The sequence below is a fragment of the Eptesicus fuscus genome, chromosome 2 (assembly GCF_027574615.1).
Source record: "Eptesicus fuscus isolate TK198812 chromosome 2, DD_ASM_mEF_20220401, whole genome shotgun sequence".
NCBI classification, from domain to species: domain Eukaryota; kingdom Metazoa; phylum Chordata; class Mammalia; order Chiroptera; family Vespertilionidae; genus Eptesicus; species Eptesicus fuscus.
The window spans coordinates 42,628,049-42,651,628 of NC_072474.1; the positions used below are offsets into that span (position 1 = coordinate 42,628,049).

General features: G+C 45.2%; 1 protein-coding gene across 8 annotated transcripts in view; it reads right to left on the reverse strand.

The window, feature by feature from the left end:
- Window positions 1-2,968: 2,968 nt before the first annotated feature.
- The window catches only part of SGMS2 (sphingomyelin synthase 2), a 90,859-nt gene continuing 70,247 nt past the window's right edge, over window positions 2,969-23,580 (reverse strand). For 6 of the 8 annotated variants that reach the window (XM_008150257.3, XM_028158618.2, XM_028158619.2 and 3 more), the window contains 5 exons: window positions 20,249-20,934; window positions 16,256-16,373; window positions 10,518-10,671; window positions 9,200-9,366; window positions 2,969-7,922 (listed from right to left, as the gene is read on the reverse strand). In XM_008150257.3, coding sequence (XP_008148479.2) covers window positions 7,719-7,922; window positions 9,200-9,366; window positions 10,518-10,671; window positions 16,256-16,373; window positions 20,249-20,703 — 1,098 coding nt within the window. In that variant the 5' untranslated portion in view covers window positions 20,704-20,934 and the 3' untranslated portion in view covers window positions 2,969-7,718. Of the gene's footprint in view, window positions 7,923-9,199; window positions 9,367-10,517; window positions 10,672-16,255; window positions 16,374-20,248; window positions 20,935-21,028; window positions 21,135-21,882; window positions 21,904-23,580 lie in introns of those variants that run through there. The other 2 variants (XM_054726773.1, XM_028158620.2) reach the window with 2 other exon arrangements.

Consider the following 23,580-nt stretch of genomic DNA (forward strand, 5'->3'; position numbering starts at 1 on the left):
GAGCCTGGCCGTGCTGGCACCCTGGTCTCAGGCTCCCCTGCCGCCAGGACTGAGAGAAATGAATGATCATTGTTTAAGAGCGTGCCGTTTCCCAAAGACATCAGGGGATGTCTTTTCCCCAGTGTCAGATAGAAACATTGTCTTCAAACCATGAACTAGGAAACTGACCAGATAAAAAAAATAGGTTCACAAGTGCCATCTCCCAGCAAAGATCTCATTCCTGGAGATGTGGGGTGTGTGCTCTGGGCGTTTAGTCGCCCCTGGGCCCAGCGTCCCTCTGCCATCCTCTGCCATGGCCTCAGGCAGCTATGTGATGAATGAAGGGAACAACAGTTTTGCCCCACTCATCACACATCAATTACAAGGCATGAGAATATAAAGAGGAAAAGCACATATTTATGGGTGATAGGACTGGAGTTCACGTGGAAACAGGAATTCTGCTACGTGTGGGGCACAGGATCTCAGAGGGCTCAGTGGCCAGCACCCCTTAGCCTTGCTCTCAACACAAAACCTGGTGGTCAAGACTTCCGGAGGAGGTACGTCTTCTTTGCATGCATTCCTTGCACCTGGGTGACTTCTGTCACACTGCGCAGCGAGAAAACGACGGCCTGGGCGTTCTTGGGATCAGCATCTGTGCTCCTGGCCCAGCATTCACCTCTCTGCTGGAGTCCCCTCACCTGTGAACGGAGCTTATGAGACTCACCTGGCAGGGCTGCTGTGCATGTCAGGTGAGGGGAAACCTATTAGCAGTGCCTCGTGTATGGCAGCTTCTTTTCCTTTTACCCAAATACATACATTGTCTGAGGAACTTAGAAAGAAAAGGAGATTGGTGCTTGGATCTAGCAACTGAAGTAAAGTGTGCCTGAAACTTGGCCAGAAGCAAGCACACATATGGGTTGGCCAGAGTTTTAGCACAGAAAACTCGCCAGTTCATGCCAGGATCAAACAATCCTACGGCTTCACTTTGGTCCTTTGGGGAGCCCGGAATCGATCAGGACTATACTGGCTCCAATTCCATGCCATTCCCTCAGAGCTGTGCTGTCCTTTGAAAGCAGGGCATCCATCTCTCCTTTTTGACATCCCCTTGGGAGGAAGTCCTGAGAGCCATAAAGCCTATGCACTTTTATGCTCCCCGTTTAAGCTGTGCCAGGCTAAGTGCACAACTGTGTCTATGCTCTGCGTGATACTTGCCATTCAGACAAACTTGTGAGTCCAACACTGGGGGTCCTTTTGCCCTCAATGCTGTTTTGCACCAGAAACATTGACTTTCCTCCCCTCTGAGATGTAAACTCTATTTAAATGTAAACTGCAACTGGAAGAAAAATCAGTAGCATTTGACAAAGAACTTGTTCCAAGGACCAGTCTTCCTCTTAAACAAACTAACTGGTTGAAAGGGAATCAACTCCCCTAACAAACAAACAACAGCACCTTTAACAAACTGGGGTGGCAACCCCAGTAATTATGACAGGGAGGCCGCCAAACAGAGAAAACAGAACGCGGGCTCCAAGCTCTGACACTAGCAACTCTTCCATCTCACAGAATGGGGTCACCACTTCTTCTTTGCCTGCCTTGCAGGGCTTTGTGAAGATTAAAGAATGTAGGTGGAGCATAAAAACCGTAAGATGCCCTGCCTCATCACACGGGCGATGTATGGAGTAATGTGTGCATCATGTAGACACAGTGCATAAGCCGTGCTGTTCCAATGTGTATCAGTGAGTGACCTAGTGCCATGCTTCTGATATTCTCGTGTATTTTACTAGAAGAAAAGGAAATGTCAGATGTCAAGGTTTGTGCAGCAGCACATCAGTTCCCTGTACAATGCCCTCTGGATAAGGACGCTCTTTGGGCTATAGCCAGCAAAACTGGCGTGCTAACGTCTCAAAAGGAAGGATGGGGATGTGAGGGCGATCTGGCTGCGACATCTGTCACCCCATTGATCGCCAGGGTTGATTCGGCTGATCTGGCTGGCTAGGCGGGCATCCCCCTACTCCCTCACCGATCCATGTGCGTCCCTCCCGAAGCTGCGCGCTGGGTCGAAGAGGACGACCTTCCCCCCAGAGGAGAGGACCGGTCTTCGGTCAAGGGTATACGAGTAGCTGCGCTCCCCTGCTAGAACCTCCAAACAAGCTCTCAAAAGGGAGGATGGGACCAGCTTTTCACCTGAGGCCTGGGTGCAGGTGGCAAAAGACTCTTCTGATCTCTACTCTTATCGTTTCCAGATAATCCAGAGTAACCTGGACTATATCCCACAACTTAGCCTTTGAACTCTAATTATCTTACCCTAGTCGCTTCATTCTACTGAATTTGTCTTTGGACACCACGCCTTCATCTTTCATCAGAAGGTCCAAAGACAAGTCATCAGTCCACTGTTGCAATGACTATCCTGTCAGGGTTTAGTTGAGGACATTAACCCGGTGCCCCCTCCGTGAAGGGATGAAGATGACATTTCTTTCTGACTGACAGGAAGGACTCTGCTCTCCTCGAAGAAGCATGATTTTGTCTCTTTGTGAACAATGAGAATCAGAATCATGGAGCAGGGAACTGACTTTTCTTCTCCATGAATGACCTCATGTTGTTATGAATGATTATTTTTCAATCCTCACCCGATGATAAGTTAATTGATTTTTAGAGAAAGGACAGGGGGAGAGAGAGAGAGAGAGGGAAAAAAAGCATTGACCAGCTGCCTCCTGTACACACCCCGACCAGAGATTGAACCCACAACCTTTTGGTGCACGGACCAACACTCCAACTAACTGAGCTACCTGGCCAGGGCTGAATTGTATTTTTCACCTTAAGTCCAAGGGCAGGAAAAATAACACTCAGTTTAAGTTATCAGCTCATTTTAAAAATAGTACTTGAAAAAAATAACCCATTTGTGGTTTTAATAAGTATATAAGACTAAATTTTTTAAATCTTTAAAGAAAACAATTTTTTTAATTGAAAGAAATAGTAGTACTGATTTTGAAAATACTGTTGCTGTCACGGTGGTTTATTGGGTAAATAGGAAGTAGAGGCTCTTGCTTTTTTTTTTTTTTTTTAAGCAAAGCCAAAGAGATTAGAAACCAAGTACACATATGTCTTTAGAATAAAAACATAAATTAATTTTAACTAACAATTAGGCACTTAAAATGTAAATGTAAAATGGCATTTTGAAGTACGAACTATAGTTACACTTCTAAATTCCTCCTGAAATGTTTTTACAAATACAAAAGCACAAGCATAGAAAACATACTTCTAAACAAAGATAATTTCCTCTTTAAAAAAAAAAAAGACCTGAATTCAAATCCCATATGATAGACCAATGATTAAGGTACTGGTGGGTAGGAGAAAAGAGCTTCTGAAATTCACATATTTGATTAAAACATAAGCATTTAATAAAACTATTATAATAACATACAGTATATATCATAATGAAAAATATATGTCAGGAAAATAACGCATTCTAGGCTTAAAATTTTACTTTACAACAAGGCACTTAACACATTGAAACAGTCCAGTGAGTTTCTGAAAGAAGACAATAGACTACACCTCTCAAACCTCGTAATAACATTTCCTTTGCGAACATACCATAACATAACCATACATTTTGCAGCATTAATCATTGCATAGGAGGTAAATTAAATAATGAATCCCAACTTGGCAACTAGATTAGCTTATATTTATAGCTTCCTCTTATTCTTTTAAAGGACAATTTTAAATAATTCTAGAATAAAGAACTAGTCTCATTCATGATTCAGTTAGAACACAGCATAATTAAATTAATGAATAATAAAACAAATCCCAACTTACAAGGTGTAAATCAGGGGTCCTCAAACTACGGCCCGCGGGCCACATGCGGCCCGCCGAGGACATTTATCCGGGCCCGCCGGGTGTTTTTGCCGCCGACTGGCCCCGGGTCCGCAGTGCGCATGTGTGGAATGTGCGCCGCACTCTCCGACTCCCCCCCAACGGTCTGAGGGACAGTGAACTGGCCCCCTGTTTATAAAGTTTGAGGACCCCTGGTGTAAATCTATTGAAAAACTTATCTTTGGGCACCTTAGACACAATTTTCAGTGTTTAGGTATTGAAGTCAAGAGCACTTCTTAATAGACAAAATATTTTTAGCAAGTAAGTCAAATGAGTTAAATTATTGCAACACAATGACATTAAACAAAAATGCTAGGAATCTTTATACAAACAGAAAAACCTTCAACACATGGCATATTACTTTTAATATGCTTGATTTAAACATGCAAACACATTTAATTCCTTCTTACACTTCCTGACACTACAGAAGTGTGCTAAGACCGGCTTAAATTTTTAATTGGTTTTACAGTGCAAAACAAAAACAAACAATAAAAAAATAATTCAAAAAATGTTCAAAATATTCAAGGAACAAGATGTGAACTTTCAATAAAAAAAGAAACTGCATGAGTTCTATCTAACATGTAAAATAAAAAAGGCAGCCAACTTGGTGTTTCAAAGTAAACAAAGTGTCGGTAGTTATAAAGGGAGACATTAATGATTGTGATGGTGAGAGGTAACAATGGTCTGCAAATTTTCTTTAATCAAATGGATAAAAGATTAGAATTGTAACTCCCTGTGATCTAAGTACATTTTCCCTTTGGGAAAGGTTTAAAATACCTTTAACATAATTCCTTTTGCATTATGCTTTCAAGATTATTGGCAAAAAATAAATAAAAAACATACGCCTTTTAAAAAACTTGAAAATACACTTTAAAAAGTGGCAGGTTTGCGTGTTCAAAGTCATATAACATATTTCCACTAGGGGGCGCTGGTATACAGCCAAGAACCAAATGCAAAGTCATCCATAAAGCAGCCTAGAGACTCGCCCTTACTCAAAACAGCCTTCCTTCCACAGCAAAACTTGTTTTCCAAGATGCCAGTAAATTACATTAAAAATTCCAAATTACTTCCATTGGACTTGAGGAAGAATGCTTTATTTCCAGAGCTAGTTGGAGGAGCTCCAAAATTATGAGAGGAATTCATTTCCATTTCAAAGAATTTAGGAAAAAAGTGGTATAATTTCAAGGAATTATATGTTATAGATACTGCACAAAGGACTAAATTATAGGAAAAGCGTCCAAGAGGAGCACTAGTTCACAAAAACAATAATCGGTAAGATGTTATGCCTTGATTAGCGCAAGGAAAAGGAGCTCCAAAAGTTTATTGTTTCAAAGACAAGATCGAAATTTTTTTAAAACAGAGATATAAGGGACGTATTAGTTTCAGGTTTACAACATAATGATTTGCTATTTCTATTACTGTGAAATGATCACCACCCTAAGTCTAGTAATTAATTGTTCATGTTTCATATTCCAAAGTGGCATGTTGGGTTAGATCTCAAGTTTGCTTTCCTAAATGTAAATGAGATTCACTATTCTCACCTTCCCACCTTGAAACTTGATATTTCCCCTTCACCCTTATTCTGGTACCGCATGCTTCTGCAGCGTCTATGAGACAGCTACGGCACACACTGTAAGGAACATGGGGGCAGCAGTGTCCACAGGTGGAGTCAGAAGTTTTTTTACACGTTCTTTAAAAGGTGATGGCATTATTTAAGAACAAAACTTGTTACTTGACTAAAATGCAAGTTTCACTATTTCGAGGGCCTCCAGCAATCAATGCACCAGGATTTTGAAAGCTTAAATACGTTCCCTAATTTAATTTGATGAAGAGTGGGCTCTACGATGTAGGACTAAGGCTCTCAGATAGGCCAGGTTGCCTCATTTAAATCAGAGGCTCAATGGACCGGTGTCAGGAGAGCAAAGCCCAGGCTTCCGAGTCAGATGTTTTTCCTCACAATCAGACAGCAGGAATTTAACCTCCGTGTCTTCACACAGAACACCTTGTGTTTTCACAAGTGCCCATATTTAGTAGGCGAAAATCATGTGGAATTCTAGCTAAACATCTGGTAAGGTATGGTTATGTTTCTTACTGGCTTAATGATAAATACGAGAAAAACTTCTTGCATTTCAAAACCTGTCAAGAAGGTTTAGGGTTTTGTTTCTTGTTTTAAATACCAGATTAGAGACTCTTTCTTCCTGGTGTTGAATTCAACTACGTGTCCTTTAGTGATTCTTCTAGTACACAGGGCAGGAGCTACACTGGAAGCACAGAGAATTTTAGCACCAAAGGATAATGACCCTTCCTGAACACATTTAAGTTTGTACTGTGCTTCCCTCAAGTAATTTAAAGGTCCATTTTGTATATCCAATCAGGGCTGACTAGTTCATGACACGTTCAGGGGTGGTTTCTGTTGTTTGTTTTTTGTTTTCATTCTAAGTGGTGGGAAATTTTTTACCTTCAATGTAAATGTAACCGCCTTCCCTCAGAGTTGGCCTCTCTCTTCTCTGTGTTGATGACTGTGTAACTTTAGATCTTTTCCTAAGGTCCTAGAAGTTGTAATAAATTAAGAACTGTCCACAGTCCCAACAGCATGAAACAATGCACTAACTCTGACAGCATTAAATCTGATCAAGTCCATCTTTTTTGCATCACCTGAAAGAACTTTAGAAACGACAAGCCCCCTTGATCGACTAGCTGCACCAACAGCTGGATTCCAACAGCAGGTTCGAGTGCAGCACCGGGGTGTGATTCCAGGGTCAGAGTAAACTGACTTCATCGTGGTATGTCTCCTTAGTCCTTCCTTCCTATAAACACTCCATTTACAAGAAGCTGGGCCTCTTGCAAAAAGGCAAGGATGCATTCATTAAACTTTTGGACTCCGTCTTGCTTTTTCCATGAAGCAGAATGTAACTAGAAAGAAGTGGGTTTAGTGAAATGTGACCAGTTGCATTTCTGAGCTCCAACGAGCAGCTCTGAAACAGCCCTCACCCAGGGGGGACCTGGGCGAGAAATGCAGGCTGGTTCCCCGTGTGGCACGAGCAACAGTTCACACACGTTTTTCAGCCCGTGCTCGGCAGTCGACCGCCCTGGGGTAGCAGGTGCAAATGTACCGGGCAGACAGCAGGCCAGGGTGCAAACAAGGACCACTGTGAGCAGGAACAGCCCTGCTCCCTGAGCATCTGTCACAGAGATCTGACAATTAAATATTTACACCCAAGTAAAATCTGTGGGGTGGGTCAACTACTTCCATATTTACTTAGATCACGTTTCTTTAATGTTTTAAATAAAATTATCATTTAAAAAAAAATAAAGTGAAAGTGACACATAGTACCTTGGGTGGTAGCAGCAGTACGTACTCGCAGACCTGACCCTGACCTTCCCCAGGACAGGGAGAGTAAGTTCACCCGAGGTTTACTCACAACCCCTGCGTCCCCCCCTCAGTAAGAGGCCCAATGCTCAAATCCACTCTCAACATTAGGTTATGCTAGTTACACAGCAGTTGTGTCCGTCCAGATAGTTTATTGAAAACATTGGCAAATTCTTCTGACCTTGGAGGAAAAGAAATCCTGAAAAAAATGCTTTAGTGGAGAAAGACTAAGGAAAGGCGGACGTGTTCTTTGGCACCTCTTTACAAGCGCGTCAGGAAATCCCGGTGGAGGGAGGGCTTGTCTCCGTGAAGGAAGAGCCACAGGAGAATACGACTTTCTCAGGAGGCATAAAAAACCAGTTCATCTTTCTAATCATTTACACAAAATTTGGTCCACTTCTTCATTTACCAGTCAGTTCTCCTAAAATAAAAAAACAAAACTATACCTTTGGTTACAGCGATACCTCTTTTGGTAAAAGAGCTGAAGCCTTTGCTTTGCTCCTCAGGTAGATTTCTCATTGTCTTCCCCAATCTTCTGAACCCGCGAGTACTTCTTGCACGAAGACTTGAAGCAGCCAGGAGGCCAGGAGAGCGGCCAGGAGAAGCAGCAAGGAATCGAGCCTTGTACGTTTTTCTCAAAAAAATAGAAGATGGGGAACCACCACGCACGAGACAAGAAATTAGTCTGTGAAGAGACCTTCAGGTTCTGTAAAAGGCGGGGGGAAAGTAAAATGAGACATATTTTTCATGCATCCTGATTTTCCCCATTCATTAAACTGCCACTTGCTGTAACAGCAGAGGATCAGCAGCATCCGGGTCCCAAGGCATACTGTCCGAGCCTCTTCCCGACTCGGATGTGACCTGGTCCCATCCCCCCCGCCCCCAACCCCTGTCTTCCCTCTTGTGGCTTATGCCAATGGCCTGCCTGCAATTCCAGTGACAACGGAGACTGAGGAATGCAGGTGGCAGTTACCCAGGAGGAACAATTTTCAGGAACTGAGTGGTCAGATTTGTGGGTCAGGGAAGACGGCAGAGTGAGAGGAGAGCTCACAAGGTTGAGCGCTTTTAAGAGGAAAGACACAAGTTTGGTTCCGTGGTGTCAGCGGACAACTAAATGCAAGATGGCAACAGGAGACCACAAACCGGAAACAGGGCTACAAGACAGATCCTAGAGAGGGCCTTTATTAGTGGGCACCTCTACATGAGAACTGGACTTAGAGCCTTTGGGAAGGACACATTTCAATCTCTCCCAAACCCTCTAAACTCTGCGTGCAGCAGACAAAATGGCAAGACCACCCCAGGGCAGGTCATGGCACACAGACTAACTGCTGGACACGCACCGAGGCTGGGAAAGCACGGGGAGGGGAGGAACAATTCCACCTCGGGACTAGAGGCAGAGAGCGGAGCCCGGAAGGCTTCCCAGAAGAGGTGGCATCGGAGCCAGCTCCCTCAGAACGTGCGGGAGGAGAAAAAGGTGCATCTGGAAACAGGACGCAGCAGCAATCAGGGTAAGAAAGAAGCCATAGAGCACCACGTCACCGGAAGATGCACTGAATCCGCTTATTCCTAAGGGACTTCATTTGCCCGACTTCCAAAAAGAGCTGCCAAGTTGTTCTCAAGCTTAAGTTCTCTGAAGGCAGGGGTGTTACCCAGCTGCACCTCAGTGCTGCTACCGAGAAGGTGCCTGCATTTTCATTTAGCATATGCACTTCTTTAATTCTCACATAAATTACAGTAGTTGAATTAGTATAACACTGTGCTCTCTCATTAGGTGTTAACATTTCTATTCTTAACTGTTATTTATACCTGTGATATTCTTTATTTTAAAACGCAATAATGGATGTAAGTGCAAGAACTGGACTGAGCTGACCACACACTTGGACGGCAACAGCAGTCATTCCCATAAGCCGCCGAAACCCCGCGGTACGCAAGGGCTCCCTTGCATGTGAAGAGGTTATCCGAGGGCCGTCTCAGCGCTCTCACCTTTTCATTGGCCATGGAGTGGTACCACCAGAACAGCCGCGTGGTGATGTAGTAGGCAACGATGACGTCGACCGTGTAGTGCTCGTGAGCCACGAGAATGCAGACGATCCCGGCGGCGCTCAGCAGCCAGCACACTAAGTGATACCACCAGAAGTGGCGAGGCGAGTCTGCACGGGAGAAAACTGCAGTAATGAGGTTCCCGGAGAGGAGCTCAATGACTGGTCTCTCCTACTGGCCTTCATCAGAATGCTCTGAGGTCAACAAGTGTCCAGAGAACTAATTAGTTTTCATTAGTCCAGAAAACTAATAACCCAAAACGAGTGGCTGTGAACAGCCCAGGGCTCGCTCGGGTAGGAAGGAAGGGGGAGGGGGCGCCACAGGTAGCAGGTCTAAAAGTTGATGACACAATTATTAATAACTCCACTGTCTGTGGGATCCTAGCCCAGCTGTCAATGAATAGAGACAATGGACTTTGTGTGGTAGCAAGGTTAACAAAAATGTCTTCTCGACCAGCAGGACAGAGTACCAGGAGCCAGGCTGATTTTATCGGAACCCAGGCCCAATGATAATATCTGCACCGCGGGGTGAAGCCCTCTCTTGTTAACCTCAAAGTGGTCCTGCTCCCACGTCTTCGTCTGCTCGCATGACTGAATTCAAATCCACTCACGGCAACGGGACAAATGAGGAGAGAGTCCAGATTGGTCAAAAGACGGGAAAGCAAAAAATACATAAACGATGCATCCAACTCCAGAAGCAGGCTGTTCAGAGAGACCACTGGAACCACTGCTTACTCAGGACAACAGCACACGTATAATTTAGAAAGTACTGTTTTGCCAACTGCACAGGAGACGGGCATAAACATGGAGTGCCCTGTTTGTGTGGAGAGCTGACTTTAAAGCTGAGTTGTATTAAGATGACAGATTTGCCATTTTACTTCCCATCAAAGACTGGAACAAGGAGAATGTAATTCTTTTCTTGCTGTATGTAAACTTAACACAATTTAAAAAACCTCAAGCCAGCCCTGGCCAGGTAGCTCAGCTGGTTAGAGCGTCATCCCACCAAAGCGGTGGGTTTGATCCCCAGGCAGGGCACACACAAGAAGCAACCAATGAATGCAACAATAATTGGAACAATAAATCTCTCTCTCTCTCTCTCTCTCTCCTCCCCCCCCTCTCTTTCTCTCTCTCTCTCTCACACACACACACACACACACACACACCCCTATCCATTCTAACAGAATAAGGGCTCCCACCGGTTTCAGGGCCTAGCGGTCCCTCTCCCACGACAACAACCCATCCAGTGGGAATGAGTTACTTACATTCCTTGATGAACAGATAAGTTAGCGTCAGCACAACTGTGTGGCCGCTGAAGAGGAAGTCTCCGCACAAGATGTGCGATCCCGTTATGGACAATCCTCCACCGGAAATCAACCGCAGGATCCGCTGCACTTTTGCCTGAGAGTCTCCGTTGAGCTGAAGGACCCAAGAAGATCAGGAGGAAAATTTACAAGCTGATAAAGTTGTGTTTCAGCCTAATTTATGTGATACTTGGAAAGGTCACCAGGTTGTGACTTTTCTTTTTCACTTAAAAAGTCAAAAAGAATCCCAGGGGGACGTTCCCAAACTTGGGTTTTATTCATTATATTGGCCAGTTTTAGTGACAGGTTTTAAATTATTCAATACGTTACTAATAATACATTTTGGCGACGTCGTATCCTTGAGCAAAGCTTTTAAAAACATTAATAACAATGACCTCACCACAGCTATGTTCTAAAAAAGATCAAAGCTACGTTCTTCCCTCCTTGCCGGGAGATGTCATGGTTTCGATGCTTAATATTTGATTTAGCTGAATAGCACCTTACTAATATTGAACAGTGTGTTCATACCTTGTGTTAAGTGGGCAGTCCGAGTGTGTAGATAGCTATATTAAGATTTGATCAAACACAGTTAAAAAGGGAAGCTGCAACACTTTAAATAAGTTTGGAAATAATGGATTAGCAATGTATTGACAGCTTTAAAAATGAGTAGCCCTGATCAGGCAAACTATCCCCAAAGACATAACCTGCGGTCGGGAAGGAGCTCCCTGGGGCAAGGACATAGGAGCCATCATGATGGTACGGGAAACAGTGATGGGCCGGGCAGGAGTTTGGGGCAACAGTCAAGCTTATCGCCATTGAAATGTAAGCCTACAAGGAGGTGGAGGGGGCCGAGTTGCTCAATATGGTGGGTGTGGAAAAGTGAAATACTGACATTCTGGGAGGCCAGAGGGAGGATTTAAGATCAATTTAGAATAAACTATGTTTAGAAAAATAAAGGGTGAGACTCAGAAATAAGACCGAGAAACAGCCCATGAGAAGAGAATTATAGACAGAGCATTAATGACTATTTTGAGGACCTGAGGAATAGCTGAATGACAGGCGGCCCTTTATACTCAACACTGACCCTCCGGGCAGCCGTCCCCACAGCACGGCCAGCTCTCCCCGATGGCGGCTCAGCTGTGTGGTGGTAAAGACAGGGAAGTCTAGTCCAGGTGGATGTGTGGCGGTGAAGGAGGGGAGACGTGCGAGATGGATGGGATGAGAGTCTAGGGCAGTGATGGCGAACCTATGACACGCGTGTCAGCACTGACACATGTAGCCATTTCTGATGACACGTGGCCGCATGCCGAGGATGAAACATTTGCTGCTCCTGAGGATGAAACATTTGCGAAATAATGTTTTTTCCTCAGAGTGACACACTACCCGAGTTATGCTCAGTTTTTTGGAGAAGTTTGACACACCAAGCTCAAAAGGTTGCCCATCACTGGACTAGGGGCAGGGAAATGAAGGTGGCCTCAAGCACGTGGAAACCCATCCCACCCAGTACGGCAGGAACTGGGCAGGAGTGCTGGCCTGAAACACCCACAATGGGAGCCTAAACCTTTCCCCAGGGATAGCAACCTGATGGGTCTGGGGAGCTTTCCCGTATTCGGTGAATCTTGTGAAAAAGCCCACACCACAACGCGTTAGCAGTTGAGAAAAAGACGTCAACCAGGATCACAGGGCAGGCTGGAGACTGGGGTTTTGCAAAAATTTAACCTTCGTCAAAAGTTTGCTTAGGGCAAGTGCAGATGACTAAAAAACCAAGAGAACTTGTGTATTTTCATCAAGAGTTGACAATTCTTAAAGCAAACATGCCATAGGTGGTCCTGCCTTGAACTGACAGGCTGGAGAAGGCGGCAAAGGGCCCAACCCGAGGAAGGCCAGGGCAGCTGACAGTTCAGGACTCGGTTCAGGTGCAGCTCCGAGACGTGCCGCCAACCACACGCAACTCTGTGGAGGACACAATCCTGCCACGTGTCTCATCGGAGGAACCACAGCCCTTGAGTAATGTGTCACACGGCCGGTACCAACAACTGTCAACACTGAGATCAAATAAGGTCTATACGCCCTGTTCCCAGTTTAAAAGGACACATTACTCTTTATTTCAAAACCTAATAATTTTTTTTAAATTTATTCACTCATCCCAACTCAATACTCTAGTTTTCTAAGAGCAGAAACACTTGGAGCCATCCCGGGCTAGACGCCCCAAGGCACACACAAACTAGGAGCCAAAACAAGCAGACACTCTCTTCTCTCTCTTTCAGCCACGCTGGTGAATGGAGCTCAAGAGCACCTGACTCAATACGCCTCCACGGGACAGAGGGGGCACTCTCTCCTCGCTGTCTTCTCTCAGGTCTTCATCCCTCAGTGTGTCACCCCTAGATGTCAGATCACACCCAGAATAAAGAGAATCTCAAAACAAAAAGTTAAAAAAAAAGTGCAGAAAGAATACTGGGAAATGGGGGGATAGATTTGGGAAATACTGGATTGTTTCCTCGTTCTGTTCCAGTTCTGTTCTAGTTCACTGGACGCCCGGTCACACACCACATAAGAACGCAGTTCCTATTACTTTCCTCACTTTTCAGACACTATTGTATGCCATTACTGCAGGGGTGGGGAAGCTTTTTTCTGCCAAGGACCATTTGGAGATTTATAACATCACTGGCGGGCCGTACAACGTTACCACCTTAAGCATTAGCCTGCTATATGTGGTCAAACAACTCCCCCTTAATGCCGTGGCAGGGCCAGACCCAGTGATCCCGGCCTGCTGGCCAGACGTTCTCCACCCCGCATCCCTGACTATGGAATTAAAGATGTAGAAAGCTGAGAGGAGAAACATCAATCATAACAGCCAAAGCAGATGGGGCTCAGGATTTTAAGGACTCCTCACACTGTGACCACCACACCCCATTTTCCACAAAAATAAATAAGGTTCAAGAGAGCCCAGTCTGACTGCCAAACCGGAAACCTTCCCCTCCACACGTCCCTTCGGCGAACAGAAGTGCTGCGGCGTCCGCAGCCGGGGGGACCAGGGGCTTCTCAGGGAAGGGGCCGTATCCGTGCCAGCCCAACATTCTTGTACGTGGCCAAATGGGCTTAACGAGCTACATAATTTCATGCGCAATTTATTTAAACACACTTTTCAGAACAAAGATTTTGTGACTGCCAACAAAAGCTTGGGTTGGTGGCTTAGAGCAAATCACAAACAGAGGACGTAAGGGAAACCAGAGGGTAGATATGGGGCAAGGCAGCTGGAAGACTGTGAGAGCCGCGATTTCACCAGGGACCCAGAGTGTTGGCTGCTGGGGCGGCCACATCCGGCGAGGAGCGAGCTGTGTTAGGCCTCAGCGAGTAGACCTGACATCCTCCCATAGCAAGTGCTTTCAGTACACACAGCTCTGTCATTGCCTACAGTCACGAAGGGTGTTCTATAGAGTCAGCAACAAAGGTGGCAGGCAGATTACTAAACACAATCTACGGAAGCACTGGAAGCCACATGCAGAATGCAATTCTGATTCCTGTTCTAACACAACGATCACTTCTATCGAACAAAGTGACCATGTGTGCCTCACTGAGGCACAAGGCGGGCACCGAGTGCCTGCTCATACCTCAGGAACGTGGGGGCTGATTAGTAAGGATGCCGCCAGAGCTCCCACGGTATTTGTAGCTGGGTTATCCAGGGCGATGTTTACTAATGTGGCTTCTGAAAACTGCAGCTCCTCCACCGAGGATACTTTCTGTCTGTAATCATAGTGTTTCACCCCTGCAAACCTCATCCATTACGAGGATGCATGCCTTTTTCCCCTGTGGCCATTTCTTCATTTAACACGTTGCAATAACCCCTTAGAAATGTTTATTATGTTTCTGAACTTCTCCTGTGCCTTAATTTAGCTTCGCTAAAAAATCAGCCAATGTTTCAATTCAATATGTACACTGTTTTAATCACAGACACTGTCTGCTTTGATGGCTTTGGAAAATTACAGCTTCCCCAAACCACACCTATATTTGGGGAGGGAGACTGTTGACTACTTCACAACAACTCTATTTTTCCTTCCACCTTGGACATCTGCTTAGTGTTCAGTGAAATATGATGTCAGACTTCATTCCCTTGTCCAGGGAGCACAGACAGGATTTGTAAGTCTCCTTTGTTATAAACCAGGGTACACTGGGGTCCAGGATGATTAAAATCTCTCTCGAGAAACGACTCTCCCTAGAGAAGCTGTAAATCCTGCTTCAGACAGTTTCAGTGTCTCACACTGTCTCAGCAAAAGGCCACTCTGCCTTTTCAATTGCTAAAAGCTGGGGTCATCCTTGACTTCTTCCTCTTAAACCCGTATCTAACTTATTAGCACAACCAGTTGGCCCCACCTTCAAAATGTCCCAAAGGGAACGACTCCTCATTTCTTACTCACTTGCCACGACCATGGTTCTCAAGTTCCTACGATGGCCACAAGGCCCCATGGGATCTGTGGCTGCACCACCGTGACCTACACAGTTCCACCAGCCGCATGGCCTCTGCTCTCTCTCGGACGCACTGTGACTGAGCTACTTCCTTGGCCTGGGGCTCTCACCCCATCCACAGGCTCCCTCCCTCATGTGATTGCTGCCCAGATGCTTTCTCATTGGAGAAGCTTTCAGACCCCTCTGCAAACTAACACCTACCTTCACAGTCCCTTTCTCTCGGACTCAGGTTTACCATGCATCCGATAGCCGCCTGGCTTACCACCATGTGACAAGTTATACAGTTCTTTTTAAAAATATGTTTTTATTGATTTTATAGAGAGAGAAAGGGAGAAGGATAGAGAGACAGAAACACTGATGAGAGAGAATCTGCTGCCTCCTGCATACCCCCACTGGGGATCAAGCCTGACACCCGGGCATGGACTCTGACCAGAATCAAACTGCAATTCCTTGGTGCATAGGGTGACGCTCAATCACTGAGCCACACTGGCCGGGCACAAGTTATACATTTATCAGTTGTCATCTCTCAATAGAATGTAAGCTGTAGGGGAAGAACTGTTTTAGTCACTGTTGTTACACAGTGCCTGGAACATAACAGGAGCAGAGCACTTGCAGAATGAATGCATAGGCAAGTAAGTAAAGGTACAACAGTGGAGTCAGATTCCCAATAGCAACTTTGAGGTAGCAGAAAATGAACTTTTTATGTACAAAGATATACATTTTATGAACACATTTTAATTTTCTTACCCCTAAATCTAAACAGAAAATATCCTATATAATAAAAGCCTAATATGCTAAGTGCCCAGTCGTCCGTTCAATCATTCAAAGCTTAATATGCTAATGATATGCTACGGCTGCTCAACTGCTCGCTATGACGTACGCTGACCACCAGGGGGCAGACGCTCTAACCGGTAGGTTAGCTTGCTTCTGGGGTCTGGCGGATCGGGACTGAGTGAGACGGACGGGACATGCCCTGGAGCCCTCCTGCGGTCCCTCTCCGGCTGGCCAACCTCCCACGTCCCTCGGCCTGGCCTGTGCCCTCTCGCAATCCAGGACCCTTCAGGGGATGTCAGAGAGCTGGTTTTGGCCAGATCCCACAAGCCAGACTAAAGGACCCCACTGGTGCATGAATTCATGCACCAGGCCTCTAGTCCTATATAATATTTCAGTTAACATGTGAAAGACCATAACAGAGAGCAGATGTTTAATAAGTGTTTCCAATCAGAGGTGCTTACCTTTGGAGCGCACTGGAAATGCATGCCAGGCACAGGCAGCGTAGTGACGTACATGGTAACACAGCGGTACAGGTATAATGTTCCGATGATAAAAAAGAACCTGCGCCCCACTATTGACCTGAGGGAATAAGAGGGATGGGGGAAAACAAGGTTACTCGCTGCTTCTGTTCCTAATGTTATACAAAAGAGTGTTTAACAGAACAAAAGGTAACACAGAATGGCATTAACAGACCATAGTTTCACAGCTCATTTCTGAGCCGCCCCTCCCTACAATTCCCCAGAGACACTGCACGCAGTCTTCACATGCTGTAATCAGTCTGGGTGGGCTGGGCCCAAAACGAGTTGAGTTTGTGGGGACTGAGGGTTCTAGAAAACCACCTCTCCGAAAAAAGTCACTCTTTGAGAGAAAATTCAATGAGCCTCTCTGTTTTCAGTCAACTCAGGGCATTAATAAAAACCTCTCGAGAACATATCAAAGGTATAAGCAACCCACAGCCACTGAGGAATTAACTAATGAGCTCAGGTCATGCCACATAATTGGACACACAGGGAAATGGGACAACTCATTAAACCTGTTATATAAGAAACAAGGTTTATTTGGGGACCATCCAAAAGTATTTTGCCAACCTGAGCGTTAGCTATTTTGTCTATGACTACACTAGAGATTTTCTGAGAATATGTTGAAGATGTTCAGGGTATCCTTGTGCATTTAAGAATATTTAATAATGAAGTTATAAACTGATTAGTCTACCCTTATTCAATCTTGACCAAAAAAGGCAAAAAAACAAACCCCAAAACAAAAGCACCACAAGACCTTTTTCACTTTATAATTTTTGGTGGAGATTGTTGTCTTGACTGACATGAGCCCATCCTACACCATCCATGTCCTCGGTCTAAGACAGTCGTTCCCAGCGGTTGACCCTGAGCGCACTGTTTGTACCACTGCCGCAAAGGGACTGAATGGGCATCGAGGGTTCTGAGTATCCTCACTTGCAGGTGAAGACGGAAGCTCCTCTTCTGTTGTGTAGTTCGGGGGTGGGTCTACAAACTCTGGGCTCTTGGGATTAAGAGACCAGTGGGATCCCTAGAATTACTAGTTGGAACTTCCCTAGTACACACACTATATTAATCCACATCTCCCATTTTCAGAGCTCTCAAACTTCCAAAGCTGGCAATGGTCAGACTTCTGGACAAACAGGCAGATTCACGCATGTGGCATATTTTTATGTATGTATGTATGTATGTATGTGTATTTTAATCCTAACCCGAGGACAGACATGCTTACTGACTGTGTGTGTGAGAGAGAGAAAGAGAGAGAGAGAGAGAGAAACATTGGCCAACATAGTCGCATGGGCCAGGGCACATATTTTAAGTTTTCTACAAAACTGAGGTCTGAAATATATCAGGTAACTGCTGGGACTTCTCACTTAAAGAATCATGTACAAATATAATTTTAGATGCTTATTTCCAGTACCTACTTTAAGAATATTCCAGGGTTTCTGGGGTCAAAATAGAGAGGAACACCACCTGGAGGAGTTGATGAAAGTATGTATTTATTGCAAGGCTCTGCTTTCAAAGGCTTGCTATTCAGGCTCTGCCTTTTTTAGCACCGAAAAGGGACAGGGGATAGACACTGCCGAGGCTCTCCATTTGGTTGAGTGAAAGATGATTCCCGTTTTGATTCAACCCCAGGCCCCAGAGAGGTCTGAGCTGTGCTCCAGGTGCTGGACAAGGGGAAGTGATAAGCAGGAATTATATGAGTCAATTATACTCATTCCAGTGTTCTGAGTTCAGCTGTAGAGAAAACTAAGAAGGTAAAGCATGCACTCTGCAGCCTTGCTGAGGAAAAGAGCTACTACCAATGACGTTTCCCATAACTAGGAAGGAGTTTGAGAGAGAGATTTCTCATTCAGCCGGGATGCTCAAAACAGGTTATAAAAATTACTCCACTAGTTCCTAAAACATACGCTCCAATTCTACCTCAAAAATGAAATGGAAAATTAGTGTGATTTCCCCAGCACCTTTCTGATGATGGGTTGTGGCCAAAGCAGTAGATATGACTAAAATATGTGGCCAGCTGTGTGACCACAAGTTTTGACATGGTAAAATCTCAGGTAATAATGGAGAGGAAGTCAGCAACAATCAGGTGAAGATTCAAACAAATTAAGATCCTCAGGTTGGCAGCTAGAAAATTTCTTTTCACACATATATGAATAAACTTGGCTCTAAATTAAAGGAGAAAGCACGTCTTTGGCCCAAGCAGTCTCTCTTCTATTCAGAGTAAATTCCAGACACAGAAAAGAAAAACGCTAAAGTTCAGTGTTGTGAAGGCCTATGAGGGTTGGGGGGCAACATGGCGGCCGGGTAGAAGGGGTTAATGGGGGTAAAAAGGGAGATATCTATAATACTGTCAATAATAAAGATAAATTTAAAAAAACACTAAAGTTCAACAAATGTAGTTTACTTTTAGCATAAGCATGACATAACTGACAACTTTAGCAGCAAAAAATTCTACTAAGTAAAAGAAAATTGACAGCTATTTTACTTACACATATTAGGGAAACATATTAAGAGACACACTTTAGCCGAAGCCGGACTGGCTCAGTGGATAGAGCGTCAGCCTGCGGACTGAAAGGGTCCCAGGTTCGATTCTGGTCAAGGGCATGTACCTTGGTTGCGGGCACATCCCCGGTGGGAGGTGTGCAAGAGGCAGCTGGTCAATGTTTCTCTCTCATCGATGTTTCTAACTCTCTATCCCTCTCCCTTCCTCTCTGTAAAAAAATTAATAAAAAATAAATATATTTTTTTTAAAAAGAGACACACTTTAAGGAAAATGCTTAGGAATGACTTGTTGGTGGACTAAGTTTTTGAAACTACAAACTTGCATGTAGGGGACTGTTGAGCAAAAATAGATTGAATTCTTCTAATCTCAAAGCAACAACCAACTGAAAGAACAATATAGCATAAATTCCCTCTTCTAAAAATGATCTTGTGGCATCAGTATTGAAATCCTACTGAACTCTGAATTTTTGAATTGTACTGATTAAATCGGCATACATTACATTTTCAAAGGCCTCAATTTGTGTCTAATGTTTTGATCAAACTTTTATTTTATAGTGGTTTCATTACTGGCATCTTTATTAGAGAACATATATCTGAATACGAATAAGGTGAGAAGGGAAAGAGAAGGGCTTTATTTTTTACGGAATTAACAGGAAAGAAACAACCACTTGAGAGCTATGTCCCATTTTCAAGTGTCTTCAAAGCAGAAGTACCTGGCTTAGTACTTCCTGATTCTGCTATTCCCAAACACGGAGGCCGAAACCGGGAACTGAAAGCTCCTTTGTGGTGCCCTGGAAACCAGACGTTTGCTTTAGAAATCTAAAACCAAAGCCGCGTGGCCCACTTCTAAATCCAGTTTCTGAAACGGATTCTGGGGACTGGATTGCCAACAGGCCCAAGGAAAAGAAGTGCAAAATGTGAGAACTCCTGAACAGAAGCAAACCTCAACGCACGCTCCCGTCTACAGTCTCACCCAGTCATCGCATTGTGAGTAATGGGCCCAGCGCTCCCCTGGCCCCACCTGCCGAGAGCCTGAAATAGCTCAGGCGTGATGAAGTGAATGTTCTTACTCCCCACGACTCGTGATTTATCATGCAAATACCATAGTGCCAAGTTGCTTGAAATCAGAACTGCACCTTAAATTCACCAACTCTGAGTCACCCACCACAGCACCTCTGTTCTTTCCTATACAGCTGTCACTTTCGGGCACAGCTGTACCATATCTGCTCATTGAATAGTGACTGATTATCCAATGTGGCAGGCCTTTCTAGTGATTCCTTTCATAAGACTGAATTTATGAGATAAAACCAAGAAAGGTAATTCCAGGTACACATCTACTCACGTAAGTACAAACTAATGGCGCATTCCCCCCAACCTCCCCAACCCCCCCCCCCAAAAAAAAAAAACCCCAAATGTGTTAGACCTACTTACTTGTATCTCAGAAAAAGCCACTGGGTGATCCATAATCCAACTAATATAATCCCATTTATTTCTGATACAGAAAATGCCCACTTCACCCGATCAATGTAATCAAAAAACTTGTCTGGGAGTGGAGGGCTGAGCTCCTTGGGAGGCACCCTCTCGTGTACGACTGTGATCATGACGGTTGTCAGGACGAGGTTGAAAAGAGCATACACAAACGCGATGCCCGTTTTCCACCACTCCAGGGGAAATTTGCTCCTGGAGTCCGTGGGCATCGAGATTTGGATGTAGTCCGGGTACTTTTTGGTGCCCTTCCGCAGCCCATTGGATAAGCTCTTGGGTTTACCGTTGCCATTTTTCTCTTCTTCTTCGGCAGGCTCAGCGGGCCTTGGGTACGTGTTTGCCGGATCGGTGGTTTGGTTTTCCATGTGTTCTTCAAGTTTTGCGGTCTCTATGATATCCATTGCCCCCCAGTCTTCAGATCCAAAAGGAGATGGGAATGTTCTTAGTAGAAACGTTTTTTAATCCTTCTATTTCCAAGATAAACATGGGCTCTCCAACCGATTCTGCTTCCTGGTGTAAAACGTAGACAGTAGCCACCAGATGACCGGGCCTCCCATGCAGCTCTCCACTGTGCACCGCCGCTCTCAGGGACGCAGGCCAACTTCCTTCCCCCAGAGGCCTCACTGCGGCTCCTGTGAAGACAAAGCAAAACTACGATCAGAAATCGTGCCCCTCCAACTGTCAACCATCCAAAAAGGAACATGATCAAAATATGGAAACAAATACCAAAGCCGTTTGCTTTATCAATGTGTCATCAGAACGTAGTTATAGCTGCCGAGATGAATTTATAAAGTACTGAATTGTTTTATCTTAGAATTCTTCTCTTTTTTGAGCTGATGTCAGTATAAACAGGAACATTTTAATAATCAATTCCTTTTAAGTTTCTTTAAAAAGAAGCCAGGACCCAACACCACAACCACTTCATCAGCCACTGATACCTGTTGCTAACCATGAAGTCACAATAAGCTAGAACCTCCCCCGATCACATCACTCCTTCCTAAGACCGCATCTTTTCCAGGAACCTTACAGGATAAAAACTTGTGATGACCGCCCCGCCGGCGTGGCCCGGTGGTGGAGCGTCGACCCTTGAACCAGGAGGTCGCCAGTTCCATGGAGTCAGGGCACATGCCTGGGTTGCACACAGGAGGCAGCCGATTGATGTTTCTTTCTCATCAATGTTCCTATCTTTCTGTCCCTCTCCCTTCCTCTCTCTCTAAAAACATCAAACCTGGTTGGTGTTGCTCAGTGGTCATGGTTTGATTCCCGGTCAGGGCACATGCCCAGGTTGGGGTGTGCAGGAGGCAGCCAATCAATGATTCTCTCTCATCATTGATGTTTCTATCTTTCTCTCCCTCTCCTTCTCTCTCTCAAATCAATAAAAAAAATGTATTTTTTAAAAATCAATGAAAACATTAAAAAACAAAACAAAACCACTGTGATGATTACATGCTCTGAATAATTGTTACCCTCTGCATTTGTCAAAAAGTCAACTTTCTATTTTCTTTTTAAAACTCTGGAATCTTGTCCTGGCTGGGTAGCACCAAAAGGCTGTGGGTTCGATTCCCAGTTAGAGCACATACCTAGTAGGTTTGCAGGTTCAATCCCTAGTCGGGGCTCACATGGGAGGCAACCGATCAATGTTTCTTTCTTTCTCTCTCTCTCTCTCTTTCTCTTCCTCTCTCTAAAAAATCAATACACATATCCTCAGGTGAGGATTTAAAAAGAAATACACAAAAAACCTGTAGTCTTTTTAAGTGACTACTCCTCAGAATATTTGAGAACTAAATGACACTGCCTCAGTTTACCCTTTCATAGTCAGAGATGCACACCATACACCAGGAAAGCGGACAGCCTTCAAAATAACACAAAGCCTTAGAGACACAAAGCCCGAGCTATATCTCATTGAGGTCACAAACTCCACTTGTTTCCTGCAGGAGAAAAGAACATACTACAACTGGCATGACAAATTAGTAACATTTTGACGCAGCCACCACAATTTCTGGCAAACAACAGAAACAGGCACCGAGAGGGCCAGCGCGGGCACTTACCCGCCGCGACCCCAGCGAGGAAAGGGTGCCTTCAGCAGACGCTCCAGGGGCTCCGAAGAGCAAAGCCTCCTTCCCAGCCCCGAGCACCAGCACCCACTCTTTATACTCGCTGGCCACACGGCCCCAGCTGTTCCCAATTTAGGAAAGCAGCATTTAGCCCGACGGCAGATCCCGGCCACCTGAAGAGGCTTCCAAGCCTTCTAATTAGCCCTCGGCTTGAGCACACTGTACAATTTAAGCAGAATCCTCTGCATTTTAAAGGCCTCTCTTTCAGGGTAACTTCGGGGGAAAATTAAGGAGGAGGAAAAACTCAAAGCGGTGACAGCTAAGCCTTTATTTGCCGAAAGAAAAAAAAAAAAGTTGTTAAAATGACACAGTTAACAAGTACAGGCCATGTTTGTTGGGAGCTGTGGACGGTAAACAGGGCAACCACAAGTGTTTACTGTGCACCCAAATGCCCCAGTGATGCGGGGGACCAGGGGCAATTAAAAGGAGTAAAAAAAAAAAAAAACCCAACAAAATGACACCGACCTGAATAGTCACCCAAAAGGGCTCCCAGTCTAACCGAAGAGGCAGCACTGAAGCGACCAGACTATTTGAGAAGACTGAACGGCACGTTGTGCGAGGAAGGAGGTGGTCCCTCGACAGAGGCAGCTTTACTTTACCCCTGCTCCCCTGACGAGACGGGTCCACGGAGAGGCACAGGCCATCTCGGAGGAAGCAGGCGCAGGAGAACGTCAGCCTGGCAGAGACCCGGGGGATGGCGCGAGGACGGAGATACATGCCCGCCGAGGGAGAGGACTAAGCCTCTCGGACATCTCACTCGAGTCCCTGTGAACACCCCAGCCGCTAACACACGAGAGTCGGATGAGAAGGAAGCAGTGTCCCTCTGTAAAACGGGGTTCCCTGATCCTCTCTGGGGCAGCCCGGCACAAGGTTGTGGGAAGAGTCAACATAACGAAGAGGTGCCTCAGGAAGGCAGTGTCAGAAACAAACCTTCAACCCCATGGGGGACTGTTCCTAACGGAGGGAGCAAAGCACCAGCGCAGCCATCACCTGCCTCGTTTTACCAACTCTAGGCTATCCCACTCATAGCATCCTGCCAAACGCCACCCAAATCCCGCCCCCACTTTCCTATTCCACATGCTGCGAGCCTGGCATTTGTATGGGGAAGAAGCCTGTGATTTTAAAACCCAGGTCCACCAATGGACACACAGATGGTCTTTAGAA